Source organism: Protobothrops mucrosquamatus, unplaced genomic scaffold (assembly GCF_001527695.2).
Source record: "Protobothrops mucrosquamatus isolate PMUCROS unplaced genomic scaffold, P.Mucros_1.0 scaffold2208, whole genome shotgun sequence".
Lineage (NCBI taxonomy): Eukaryota > Metazoa > Chordata > Lepidosauria > Squamata > Viperidae > Protobothrops > Protobothrops mucrosquamatus.
Genome location: NW_015388300.1, coordinates 395708 through 407788, shown reverse-complemented (window position 1 = coordinate 407788; position 12081 = coordinate 395708). Strand labels below are relative to the sequence as shown.

At 54.3% G+C, this 12081-nt stretch overlaps 3 protein-coding genes across 3 annotated transcripts; all 3 read left to right on the top strand.

Annotated features, from left to right (window-relative positions):
• The first annotated feature begins 29 nt into the window (after positions 1-29).
• On the top strand, positions 30-4468 carry UAP1L1 (UDP-N-acetylglucosamine pyrophosphorylase 1 like 1). The gene is made up of 9 exons (XM_015824349.1): positions 30-324; positions 478-682; positions 769-944; positions 1149-1321; positions 1408-1601; positions 2211-2351; positions 2872-3057; positions 3583-3649; positions 4238-4468. The coding sequence occupies exons 1-9, from the start codon at positions 30-32 to the stop codon at positions 4373-4375; spliced, it is 1575 nt and encodes a 524-aa protein (XP_015679835.1). The 3' UTR covers positions 4376-4468.
• A 544-nt stretch (positions 4469-5012) lies between these two features.
• Positions 5013-8258, top strand: LOC114923165 (endoplasmic reticulum mannosyl-oligosaccharide 1,2-alpha-mannosidase-like). The gene is made up of 5 exons (XM_029285760.1): positions 5013-5180; positions 6683-6791; positions 7209-7336; positions 7689-7831; positions 8126-8258. The coding sequence occupies exons 1-5, from the start codon at positions 5013-5015 to the stop codon at positions 8256-8258; spliced, it is 681 nt and encodes a 226-aa protein (XP_029141593.1).
• MAN1B1 (mannosidase alpha class 1B member 1) lies at positions 8194-12081 on the top strand. The gene is made up of 9 exons (XM_029285763.1): positions 8194-8235; positions 8401-8586; positions 8945-9093; positions 9256-9444; positions 9845-10035; positions 10451-10571; positions 11183-11380; positions 11548-11679; positions 11878-12081. The coding sequence occupies exons 2-9, from the start codon at positions 8562-8564 to the stop codon at positions 12079-12081; spliced, it is 1209 nt and encodes a 402-aa protein (XP_029141596.1). The 5' UTR covers positions 8194-8235; positions 8401-8561.

The window sequence follows — 12081 nt, the reverse complement described above, 5'->3', positions numbered from 1 at the left end:
CGGCTCCCCCGCGGCCTCCGCGCCCGGCCATGGGGCGTCCGGAAGAGGAGCTGCTCGGCCGGCTGGAGCGCGCCGGGCAGCGCCACCTGCTGCGCTTCTGGGCCGAGCTGGGGCCGGGGCCGCGGGAGGCGCTGCTGCGGCCGCTGGCGCTGATGGAGGCCGAGGAGCTGGCCGAGCACTGCCGCCGGGCGGCCCAGGCCTGCGCCCGCCAAGAACGGCCCGGCCCGGAGAAGCTGGACGGCCGCATGGAGCCCCTCCCGCCCGAGGCGCTGGGCGGCGTCCGCAGCGGCGACCCGGAGGCTCTGCAGCGCTGGGAGAAGGAAGGTGGGCGCGCCCGCGAGCTGGCGCGTCTCCGGGGGGGGGGGCGATGGCTTGGCGCTGTGCCCACCCCGGGGCCAGAGGGGCTGAGGGCGGGGGGGGGAGAAGGTCTCTCCGGGCAGGGGCGGGCTGGTGCCAGCTGTACCTTCTATCCTCCAGGCCTCCGCCAGATCTCCCAGGGCAAGGTGGCGGTGCTGCTGCTGGCCGGCGGGCAAGGGACGCGCCTGGGGGTGCCCTACCCCAAGGGCATGTTCGACGTGGGCCTGCCCAGCCACAAGACCCTCTACCAGATCCAGGCCGAGAGGATCCGCAAGGTGGAGCAGCTGGCCGGCGAGAAGTTCGGCTCCCAGAGCGTGGTTCCCTGGTGGGTCCCTTGATGGCTTAAGCAGTGGCTGAAAGGGATCCGGTGGGAAATCCACTAACGGGGATCTGGATGCCTTTCTCTTGCAGGTACATCATGACCAGTGAGTTCACTCTGGGGCCGACGGAGAAATTCTTCCAGGATCATAATTATTTCAACCTGGACAAGTCAAACGTGATCATGTTTGAACAGAGAATGCTGCCGGCTGTTACCTTGGATGGGAAGGTGATCCTGGAGGAGAAGGGCAAGATCGCCATGGCGCCAGGTGCGTGGCTCTTTTCCAGAGCTGGGTGGGCCTTCCTGAACTTTGGAAACTCTGCCATTTCTGTGCACTATATTTGATGTGAATGTCATATATTGGAGCCACCTGGAATAATGGACACACGGTCTGCAGGTAGTCGAAGGTAAATGGGACCATCTTTGGTGACTGGTGATGGGTGGAAAGCGCTTGCTTACTCCTGTGTTGCAGATGGCAATGGTGGCTTGTACTGCGCCCTGGTGGACCACAAGATCCTGGAGGACATGCAGCGACGGGGCGTCCAGTTCATCCATGTCTACTGCGTGGACAACATCCTGGTCAAAATGGCGGACCCCGTCTTCATTGGCTTTTGCGTCTCGAAAGGGGCGGATTGTGGTGCCAAGGTGAAAAAGGGGCGGTGCAGCCTTCGCTGGGCCTCTTCGATGCCGAATCTCCTGAAATGAAAGAGCTCTTAACGTCGTCTTTGCAGGTGGTGGAGAAAGCGTACCCCGCTGAGCCTGTGGGGGCCGTGTGTCGCGTGGACGGAGCATTCCAGGTGGTGGAGTACAGCGAGATTGCTGCGGAAACGGCCGAGAAACGCAGCCCTGACGGCCGCTTGACCTACTGGGCAGGAAACATCTGCAACCATTTCTTCAGCCTCGATTTCCTTCGGGAGGTAGCGGAGTAAGTTCCCCCCGGCCCCCATCAGCACCGAGGGCCCCCAAGAGCGGGGTGAGCTTGCCAGGAGCCAAAACAACAGGGAAGAAGGGAAAGGAATTCTTGGTGCCTCCTTGGATCCAGGAAGGCTCTCGATCAGCCGGGAGAACCAGAGAGCGCTGCCTGCTTTTCATCTGGGCATTAGACGGCTGTTGGGGGTAGTTTAAGCGCTCTGCCAAACCGCCAGTCAGCTGAGTATTATTCAGAAGGGGAAAAAACTCAATGTGTCTGAACAAACCACAGAAACGCCTCCCAATATTAAAATTATGAAACGGTTTCCAGGAAGTTGCCAAACACCACATGCTGAGGCCACGAGAAAGTTCTTCTTCTCTTTTTGTTCATCCCGAACAGCCAAGTCAACATTCCCCCATCAGCTCTTTTGAGAAAGGTTTCCAGACTGCATGGGAGTAAATTGGGGGGGCGAGTCTCCCGCGGCAGCTGCTCCTCGATGCGGGGAGGGCGCAACTGGGCTGAGGATGGTCCTGGCCTGCTTTGAGGCTTCCTGGAGACAGTTCTGGGGCTAGGAAGACATCTGGGGGGAGCGCCCGTTGGCAGATGCTGCTCTCTCCTCCCCAGGCGATTCGAGTCGCAGCTGACGCCCCACGTGGCCATCAAGAAAGTGCCGTACGTTGACGAAGAGGGCAACCCGGTGCAGCCGCTGGAGCCCAACGGAATAAAGCTGGAGAAGTTTGTGTTCGATGTGTTCCCGTTTGCCAAGTTAGTGGCAGATGCGCCTTCTCTTTCCTTTAGGTGGCTGCGGAGGGGAGGGGGCGGCAGAGAGGGGGCTTTGCAGCCTTCCAAGGAATCTGAGTTTCCACATTAACATAAAGTCCACGGAAGTATTGCAACCCCCCCATAAAAAACCACTCTGCCTCTGGACCCTCTCCTTATTTCAGCGGTGTCCTGCCTGGATCAGGGGTTCTCATTAAGGTGTAGGGAGAAAACTGCTCTTGTGGCAGGTAAACCTGCTCCGTGCAGGGGCTTTAATTGAAAGGGGTGCCTGCCACCCTGTGCAGCCGAGCCAGACTTTCACAAGGCAAACGGGTGGCGAGTGACAGCCATCTTTGTGGGTGTCTCAAATATCTATAATAATATAAAGAAATGGAGGGCGATTCACAGTTATGGGGGTGTTGCCTCAAATGCTTAGCTAGCTTGGCATTGCCAAATAAAACGAGGTATCTAGAATTAATCTGTTTGCCAATTTTAAGCACCCAACTTTTTATTCCTGGGTCGACAGGAACTTTGTCGCCTTTGAAGTCCTGAGGGAAGAGGAGTTCTCCCCCCTGAAGAACGCGGACACGGCTGCCAGAGACACGCCATCCACGGCGCGGCGTTCGCTCCTCTCGCAGCATTACCGCTGGGCCATCAAGGCGGGGGGCAGATTCGTGGCGGAGGGCGGGCAGCCGATCCCGGAGAAGGAGAGGTGGGCCTGCACTGCTCATCGGCTGGGTTGGGCCGGAGGCTGTGCAGGGCTGAGCAGGCAACCCGACCCCCCTGCTGCCAAGTCCTGGCTTCACAGTCATTGTTGGGTTTTGGTTCAGTGGGTTGTGTGAACCAGCCACGTGACAGATTCAACCAACGGGGCTTTGTGAATGTGGCCTTCTGAAAAGCGTTTATTTTGTGAGCGGGATGGGAATGTTTTAAAGTTAAGTCAATATTGATTTTTAGGATCTAAATGACTCAGATGATATTGAAACAACTATAACTATTTACTGGATACCTGGATGCTAACAATTAATATAAAAACCCTCCATGTTCAATGGCAATTCAGTTGAATTGGATACGTATTTAAATCTAGAATCGCAGCTTGCTGGGATTATTATCCCAGTCCTAGGTTAGGTTATTCCGGGGAACACACTTTAATGCATCTGGATGCCTTTATTATCCTCCAGCATAAGTTGTGCTTGCGTACTTGTGGAGAGCCTTAAATGGTTTTGTTTTCCTCCAGTTTCTCCCAAGATGAGGAACCGCCTGCTGTGTGTGAGATCTCGCCTCTCGTCTCTTACTTCGGAGAGGTCAGGAAACTATTCTCTGTTGAGCTCCAGAACGGTTAAATATTTGTCGCTAAAGGGAACAACTTTGTGCTGGCTTTTGCACTCTCAGGAATAAGGGCAGCAGAATCCTTTGTAAACATTTACTCGTGAGGTTTTTTTTTCTTGCAAAACATGGAAAGAGCCAGAATTTAGCAGTAGAAACGTTGTTTTGCACATAAAGAATGCTAATATTGAATTAGGCCAGGTGCACCTAGGAACCCTTCCCTTATTTTGCAAACATTCTCTTTAAAAGCAATCATAAAGGCAGAGAAGCAAGCATAAAGGGAGAAAGCAGCCTGGTTAGGCCCCTACCTGCCTGAAAAAAATCTAAAAGGATTGGTGACAATAGGTGGATATGGGAAAAAGCCACAGTGTGTATAAAGTAGATAGAAAAGGACTGATTTTAAAAATAAGGACAGTTTGTGATTGTTGCAGAAAGCAAAGAAAATCAAAACAAAATCTCCCCACCATCATTAACTGCTACCTCACCTCCACCTTTTGGTTTATTCTAGCATTTGCGGTGTCTTAAAACAATCCCTCACATCCAGTATGTCAAACTCTTTTTTGCAGGGGCTGGAAAAATATATGCGGGGCAAAAACCTTCGATCTCCGTTTCTTCTTGATGAAAGCAATGCTGAATTTTTAGCTTTGCGTGAAGCTGGAAAGCTCCTTTTTGGAAAAAAGGTCCACATTTCTTTTAAAAACTAAAGCAGTTCTTTTTTTTTAAAAAAAGTAACTTTGAGAAATAATCAACAAGAACCAAGGTGTGTTTAACTCCTGGAGAATTTTCTTCATATTAAAATGACTTTTAAAAGCAACCTTGACAAGGTGTGTTTCTTATGTGCAGCATTCTTAACGGGTAGGAAGGAGATTTGGTCAAAGGAGATTGAGGGGGGTGGAGCGGTGGTTTTAATGGCTCGATGTGTCTCCTTCCAGGGATGCTCCTGTGTCTGCACCCTCCTTAATCAAAGGGCAGCATGGAGTAGAAAACACCAGGCTGGCTACAAGAGAAAGAGGGGATGGGGGATTCCTCCAAAGAGCCGCGTGGGGCGCTTTCCCAGGGCTGAGGGTGGCTCCACGTGGAGGGGAAAACCAAAGTTCGCTTCTCACGTGCCATTGTCTGGGCCACCCCAGCCCCCTGCCCCTTTAGGACCTGCGCATCGCCAAGCGGAGCCTAGAGGGCGCTGTGGTAACCGACACCGCCAAGAAGGGAGGGACTACGCGGCGTCCCAGCGTGGCCGCTCTAGGCCTCTCCCTCTCCGTGCCGCGGACAGCAACAGGAAGAAACATGGCGGCGGGCGGAGAGGAGCTCCGCGGCTCCTGAAGGAAAACTCTCTTCGCCGCCATGTACTCGGCGGCCTCTTCTTCGCCGCCGCCGCCGCCGCCCCTCCTCTCACCCCCCCGGCGGGATTTCATCTCGGTCACGCTGAGCGGCGGCCAGTTTCAGCCGGCGGGCGGCGGCGGCGGCGGCTACAACAACAGCAAGGCCTGGCGGAGGCGTTCCTGCTGGCGGGTGAGAGACGGGAGAGGCCGGGGGGGGGGAAGCGGCCGCTGCCCCGCGCCCCCTGGCTGAGGGGTAGGAACTGGAGCGCCTGGGCTTCTGCGGGAGGACCGGTGCCTTCCGCCCCCTTGGACTGGGGCAGCCGCGGGGTGGTGTGTGTGTGTGGGGGGGGAAATTCAACAGGTCGAGCTTGCTGAGCCCTCCCTGGCCTGGTGCAGCTGCGGAAGGGCCTGGCGGGTGGTGGCGCCGCCCTGCTGGCCCCTTGCTGAAACACCCGAAGGTGTCCGGAGGTGCAAGTCAGGGCTGGCGGTTGCTGACGGGGGTCTTTCGGGTTTGCTGTCCGCGGGGCGGTGCTGAAAAGGCGGAAGGCCCAACAGGCCAGGAAGGCTCCTCCCTTTCGGCCTGGAGACCACCAGAGTGAACCCATTTTCTCCCTGGATCGCAATGGGGTCAGCCGGGAGGAGAACAGTTTGGAAAGACGCCCGCTTGCTGCAGATAAGAGAGCGTGGTTCCCATTTGTGTCTGGTTAAGTGTTTCTGGTAATTGGCAGCTGTAGCATCTCCAGCACTTGCTACTCTGAGATAGACTGCATCTGAACATGGGGGTTTCGCTCTTCTCTTTGAGACTAAAGGACAGGGTGGGTGGACTAAGAATCCCTCGAGTTCACAATCTTACATACCCCAGTTTGGTGCCTCTGGGTGTGTCAGCTGTTACTCAATAATACACAGTTTTTAAAACTCTGTGCAGCCTTTGAGCCTGAAAGCAGCTAATCACCATCAAGACCGGATAGAAATGGGTAGGCGTTGCCTCCATTGAGGTAGTTTTAATCTGTTTTTCAGAGAAATGTTCCCTGCCAAAATAGCGAACACCAATGTATAGTCGGTAGATGAGGCTGGCAGCAGGTGAATTTTCTTGTTACTGGATCATTTCGAGAAAAGAAAGGACGCATTTAGGGGTGTGGCAAGTAACAGTGAGGTGTTGCTCATCCGCCAAGGAGTTTTTCCTTTGAGACAATTAGCGGAGAGCTGGTTGTGTGTGTCTGGCACTCCCACTGAAGACGGGAGAAGCAGAGCGGAGTCAAGCAGCAGCCTTGCTCCAGACCCAATGAATTGCATTGTATGTGAGAATTTCTTTCTCATTTAAGGCGGGAGGCTGAGAGGAGAATTGGGGCTACATCCGGGTCTTTGCAGAGGGGCACGAGAGAAGCAGAGGCTGCTTTCCTGGGGCGTTTTGTGGAGGAGACGTGGGTTGACTTCAGGCTAGGAGAGGGAGCTTTGCTGTCTGCCATCAATCACCAAGTCAGAAGTGTTTGTGTTCTTTTGCTTCTGTTGTGAGGCACCTCCTCTGTTAGTCAAATGCATTAAATAAATATTTCAGCAGAATCCTGTGCTCTTGCTGTAGTATTTGGCATCCAAAGATAACAGGGAAGTAGGCAGCATTCAGCAGAGTTTGTGGTGAGAGGATGAGTTCGCAGGCTGATTTTTCCTTTTGCTTATTGTAACGTTCACCCTCAGAAATGGAAGCAGCTGTCCCGCCTTCAGCGGAGCATCATCCTCTTCCTCTTTGCCTTTCTGGTTGTCTGTGGAATCAAGACGTATGCAAATATGGCTGACCCGTGGAAAAGTAAGCCTCCTGGTTTCTCTACCATAAATTGTTGTTGCGTAACGGAAATCGGCTGCTTTTGAAACAGTTAAAACCACAATCCTGTATCTGTCCACTCAGAAGCACTGTATGTCTTTGGAGTGACTTGGGCTTATTTTCAAATAAAAGGCTATTCTGCTTTGTGATTTTATACTGTGACAAAATATTTTTAGAAATTAAAATGTGTCCCAACTTTTCAGGCTATTGTGTTCCCAAATTCCTAAGTATTGCTTTAGTTGCATTTATTTTTTTATTGTGGGAACAGAACATTTGACAGAAGAGGGTGATTTGGTGTTTTTTCCTTTCTTTCTTGGAACCGACCTTAAGCCTTAGCGATACGCTCAGCTTCTGATTTCATCCCGTTGCATCAGGTTCACGGCAATTAATCTCTCCGTGCAGGTGCCACCAGCAGATCTTCGGAGGAGCAGAAGGCTGATCTGGAGATCCCTGGATTGAATCCAGCAAATCAGGCGATTCTCCCGATACCCCAGAAAGCTGATGCCAGCCTCAGGGACTTTTCACCTCAAGTAATTCCCCCTTCCTCCCTCCCCCCCCCCGTATATTATCTTGTGGTAAGCTGAGGGGCGGGTCAGCAGCCTTTAGAGGGCCCGGCTGTCTGTGGCCGTCATTGTTTGTAAATCTGGCCTTTGAACTTTCTACCTAGAAGGGATTTTTCTAGCCGGACGGATCCCCAGACTGGCCTTTGCTGACTGAACTGAGTCACCCGCCTTAAGCCTTCGTAACACAACTGAGGGATTTTTCCTTCTCCCTGCATTCTCCTTTACAAGCTATTCTTTGAAGCAGTTACGGTTTTAAGAGTAATTTCTCCGTTCCTGCCTATGAACCAATTCCTTTGGTTCTTTCCCCCCCCCCCCCCAGAAACCTCTGAAGCAGATTCCTGCCCGACGAGGGCCTCCGAATCTGCAGATCCGGCCACCTTGGAGGGAGACGGAGGCTAACAGAGCGGAGGGAAAACCTGGCCAGGCGGATCAGGCGCATAACCTGGATAAGCCTGTCATTAGGTGAGACGCTTGCTTCTCTCAGTTTAGCCCAGGGAGGCAGTTTTGCACTCCTGCCCGTTTTAATAATGTAGGAGAGATGAGATCTCAAAGGGGGGGATGCTCGGCTAGTGAGTGAACGTGCCACAGCTAACGGATCCCGGGGGCCGTGCCCGCAGGGGCTGCCCATTTCTGCAGATTGAGGGGAGGGTGCTGGAGAACGCCCTCCTGCGACTGGGAGTGTCTGTCTGTCTTCGCTGTAGTTGTAGCGTAGTGAGCGCCCAGGAAGGAGGGAAAGCAATAACCCTCTTTTTGCAGTCGGAGAGGACCCCTGATTGAGCCCAACCCGAGCCCCGAGCCGCCTTCCAGGAAAATAAGCCCTCCAGGCAGGCCTTCTGCCGTGGCGTCCGAAGACCCGAAAGAGCCAGGTAGCGGGCAGGGCCCAGCTTAAGCCAGAGGTGGCAGCCCTGGGGGTTTGCCCACACGGCAGCCCACACTTTCTTCCACAGGGCCTTTTCCTGTGACGGAGACAGGTGGTGACTCTGCTTTTTCCCTCGAGGGCAGCTCCTGACGTCTCTTCCTTCCTGTTTCAGTGCCCCTCAATGAACGCCAGCTGGCTGTGATCGAAGCCTTCCGCCACGCGTGGAAAGGTTACAAGGAATTTGCCTGGGGCCACGACGAGCTGAAGCCCATCTCCAAGTCCTTCAGCGAATGGTTTGGCCTCGGACTGACACTCGTCGATGCGCTAGACACCATGTGGATCTTGGGCTTAAAGGCAGGTCTGTGCCTCGCCTGTCTCCTTGCTCTGCCTTCCTCCCACAGCCAGGGAAATCTGGAGAAGGCGGCCCACCGAGTGGGCTCCTTGCTTTTCTCTCGGCCTTCATCAGTCCACCATCCTTGTAGGTTGAGGGGGCTGTCTCCGAGGGACGCCTGTTTGGAGGGAGCCCAGCGTATAGCAAATAAAGGAGAGGTGTCTGGAAGCCAGGAATAACTTCTCAGCCAGAACAGCTGAGCCTGGACACCGTCTGGGGCTTCTCTTTCAGAAGGGGTGGCCGGAGAGGCGGGATCTGGAGGCAGATGCTTGTGCAGGCTTTCCCTTTCCTGCTCGAGCTTCTGGGCTTCCTTTCCCCAATGCAGAGTTCAAAGAAGCGCGAGAGTGGGTCTCCCGGGAGCTCAACTTCAACAAAGACGTGGATGTCAATCTCTTTGAGAGCGCCATTCGTATCCTCGGGGGCCTGCTGAGCACTTACCACTTGTCTGGGGACAGCCTCTTCCTGGAAAAAGCGGTAAGCTCCTTGCTTGCCTTTTAAGACCTCTGGTGGGCCCCTCCCCTTCTCAGAGTGATCAAGAGGGCCTCTCCTCTCTCCCAGCACCTAAAAATGGTCGGTGGCTTTCTCTCTCTCTCTCTCTCTCCCTCCCTCCTACCCTGCTGTTTCTCCCTTGTTCAGAAAGATATCGGGGGCAGGCTCATGCCGGCCTTTAACACCCCTTCCAAGATCCCCTTCTCGGATGTCAACATTGGGAAGGGCACAGCCCACCCCCCACGCTGGACCTCTGACAGCACTGTGGCCGAAGTGACCAGCATCCAGCTGGAATTCAGGGAGCTCTCGCGCCTGACTGGGGAAGAGAAGTTTAAGGTACGGGGGGTGTGGATTGGCTGGGCTCCCTCCTCTTAACGGTTCTGCTAAGGAGTGGGGGAGGGATGGAGAGGAAGAAGCTGTCTAATCAAGAAGTGGACACTTCCTTAGCTTTTGGGATAGTCAGTTACTGTACTGAACTTGCACTCTTTGCTGTTTGGTTGCAGAAGGAAGCCTGGCGCAAACTTGTCTCCAAATAGACTAGTAAAGGCTTTCTGCATTTCTTCTTGGGGTGTAGCTCCAGCAGGGCATATGCTGTAACCCCCACAGGTTGAGGCTGGATAGAACTGGGTCCAGTCCCCCAGAGACCTGGCGGCTACACATACCTCAAAACCCTGTTTGTGTACTGCTTTTCCTGGGTGTGGTTCCAAAGCCCCACTGTTTCCTCTTTGCTTCCTAGAACGCTGTGGACAGGGTGATGAGACACGTCCACTCCCTCTCTGGGAAGAACGACGGCCTGGTGCCCATGTTTATCAACACCAACAGCGGGCAGTTCACCCATCTCGGGGTCTACACCCTGGGGGCTCGAGCTGACAGCTACTACGAGTATTTGCTGAAGCAGTGGATCCAGGGAGGGAAGAAGGAGAACGAGTAAATCCTTTTAAAATTCCCTTCCTTCCTTCATAAGAAGTCTAGCAGGATTTTCTGTGGAGAATCCCAGGGCTTTTCCTGCAGGCTCTGTACCAAAGTGGAATTTGGGTTGACTTGAAGTCAGGATGGAAATACTGTTTCCTTCTCACACCCATGAATGCTTTCCTGAAGCTGTGTTTCTGTCTTCTGGGAAAACCGTGCACGGGCAAAGACATACACACCCATTCTCAAACACAATGGGTGATGTTTCTCCAGCTTATGGACTGAAGATAGCTGTAAATGAGGCAAGGATGCCTTCGTGGTTGGCGTCCTTTATCGACCTTCGTTATGCTTTTTATGGTATGCTTTGCTACCAGCAGCTAAGTCTACTTTTAAGCAGCCCAGCCGCTAACGGCCACACTCTTTCCCGGGGCAGGCTCCTGGAAGACTACGTGAAGGCTGTTGAGGGCGTGAAGATGCACCTGCTCCGGAAATCCTATCCCAAAAGGCTGACCTTTGTCGGCGAGCTCGCTCACGGCCGTTTCAGTGCAAAGATGGTGAGCCTTCTTTTAAGGATGGGGGGAGGGGGCGGAGGGGTGCCTTTCCCCCCCCCCCCCCAATCCTGCTCTTAGCAGAGAGGCTGTGCTGGTGGAATAAGGCAGAGTCTCTTGCTTCCTCTTCAGCAACCAGATACCCTCCATGCTGTTGTTGAGCAGTTAGTCGTGCTTCCTCTTCCAGTTTCTGAACGGCAGTGGATGGACTTGCTTAATTAAGCAGGTTTCCCCTTCAGGGTCCAAGCGCTGTGCTTTCAGCCCTTCGGTTGGGCCTTTTAGTCCCGTGGAGAATCGGATCCCGTGAAACCCACTGGGCTGCCAGCACCTGCCGCAGATGCTCTTCTCGGGCTCATATCTGCCTCCGCAGATCTTCCCCCTCCCTTCTTCGCTTTCGCTGCTAAAATATCAGTTCCTCTGTTCTGAATAAGAAACCCCTTCTCTGGGCCGTGACAGGAAGACAGCTGGCGAGGGAGCCAGCCAGGCGTGGTGCGCCACAGGCCCGCTGTGCCTGCAGCCCCAGCCCAAGAGGCTTCCCAGCTCCAGCGGAGGAGAGAGGCTTTTGCAGAGGAAGCCGGCATCCCACCAACTCCTCTCCCTCTGTGTTTCCGGAGCAGGATCACCTGGTCTGCTTCTTGCCTGGAGTCCTGGCCCTCGGAGCGCACAATGGGCTCCCTGCAGATCACCTGACGCTGGCAGCGGAGCTGGCGGAAACCTGCTACCAGATGTACGTGCAGGTAGAGACTGGCCTGAGCCCCGAAATCGTCCACTTCAACATGCATCCACAGAAGGACCGGAAGGACGTGGAAATTAAGGTGAGCAGCTCAGCAGGGCTGACCCTGCCCTGGTCCTCGGAGTTCCTGTCGGAGGGCGAGACTCGTGATTCAGAGCCCGCTCTGCTGTGGGCATCCAGGTGGCACCCGGGGTGTGGGTGTCCAGGGCTCCGGCGCCTTCAGCTTCCCTTCTGCTCTCCTTTCCCCAGACGGCTGACAGACACAACTTGCTGCGTCCTGAGACGGTGGAGAGCTTCTTCTACCTGTATCGGTTCACCGGCGATAAGAAGTACCAGGATTGGGGTTGGGAGATCTTGCAGAGTTTCAATAAATACACCCGGGTGAGTCTGAGCTCGGGGTCTCATCAGAGAGAGCAAAGGAGGAATGGAAGAGACACACACAAACGCAGTAGCAGGAAATACAGCTTGGGGGGGGAATTGGTTGAGGCCAAGCAGGCTTTGAATGAACAGCGCCCCAAACAAGCCAAGATGGTGAACTTTGATGGCCTTTGAATTTCACACTGGGCTTCCCCCATCCAGGTCCCGACTGGCGGCTACACGTCCATCGACAACGTCCAGAGCCCCAGCCATCCGGAGCCGAGAGACAAGATGGAGAGCTTTTTCCTGGGCGAGACTCTCAAGTACTTTTTCTTGCTGTTTTCGGATGACGTGAACTTGATCAACCTGGACGAGTACGTCTTCAACACGGAGGCCCACCCGCTCCCCATCTGGCCATCGGCATAA

What these genes read in the sequence shown, in the direction of transcription:
- UAP1L1 (XM_015824349.1), top strand. Translation starts at nt 30, where the DNA reads ATGGGGCGTCCGGAAGAGGAGCTGCTCGGCCGGCTGGAGCGCGCCGGG. An exon ending in TCCCAGAGCGTGGTTCCCTG is followed by an intron (nt 683 to 768) that starts GTGGGTCCCTTG and finishes TTTCTCTTGCAG; the next exon opens with GTACATCATGACCAGTGAGT. An exon ending in TTCCTTCGGGAGGTAGCGGA is followed by an intron (nt 1,602 to 2,210) that starts GTAAGTTCCCCC and finishes TCTCCTCCCCAG; the next exon opens with GCGATTCGAGTCGCAGCTGA.
- LOC114923165 (XM_029285760.1), top strand. Translation starts at nt 5,013, where the DNA reads ATGTACTCGGCGGCCTCTTCTTCGCCGCCGCCGCCGCCGCCCCTCCTC. An exon ending in GGAGGCGTTCCTGCTGGCGG is followed by an intron (nt 5,181 to 6,682) that starts GTGAGAGACGGG and finishes GTTCACCCTCAG; the next exon opens with AAATGGAAGCAGCTGTCCCG. An exon ending in CTGGATAAGCCTGTCATTAG is followed by an intron (nt 7,832 to 8,125) that starts GTGAGACGCTTG and finishes CTCTTTTTGCAG; the next exon opens with TCGGAGAGGACCCCTGATTG.
- MAN1B1 (XM_029285763.1), top strand. Translation starts at nt 8,562, where the DNA reads ATGTGGATCTTGGGCTTAAAGGCAG. An exon ending in GATCTTGGGCTTAAAGGCAG is followed by an intron (nt 8,587 to 8,944) that starts GTCTGTGCCTCG and finishes TCCCCAATGCAG; the next exon opens with AGTTCAAAGAAGCGCGAGAG. An exon ending in GGAGGGAAGAAGGAGAACGA is followed by an intron (nt 10,036 to 10,450) that starts GTAAATCCTTTT and finishes TTCCCGGGGCAG; the next exon opens with GCTCCTGGAAGACTACGTGA.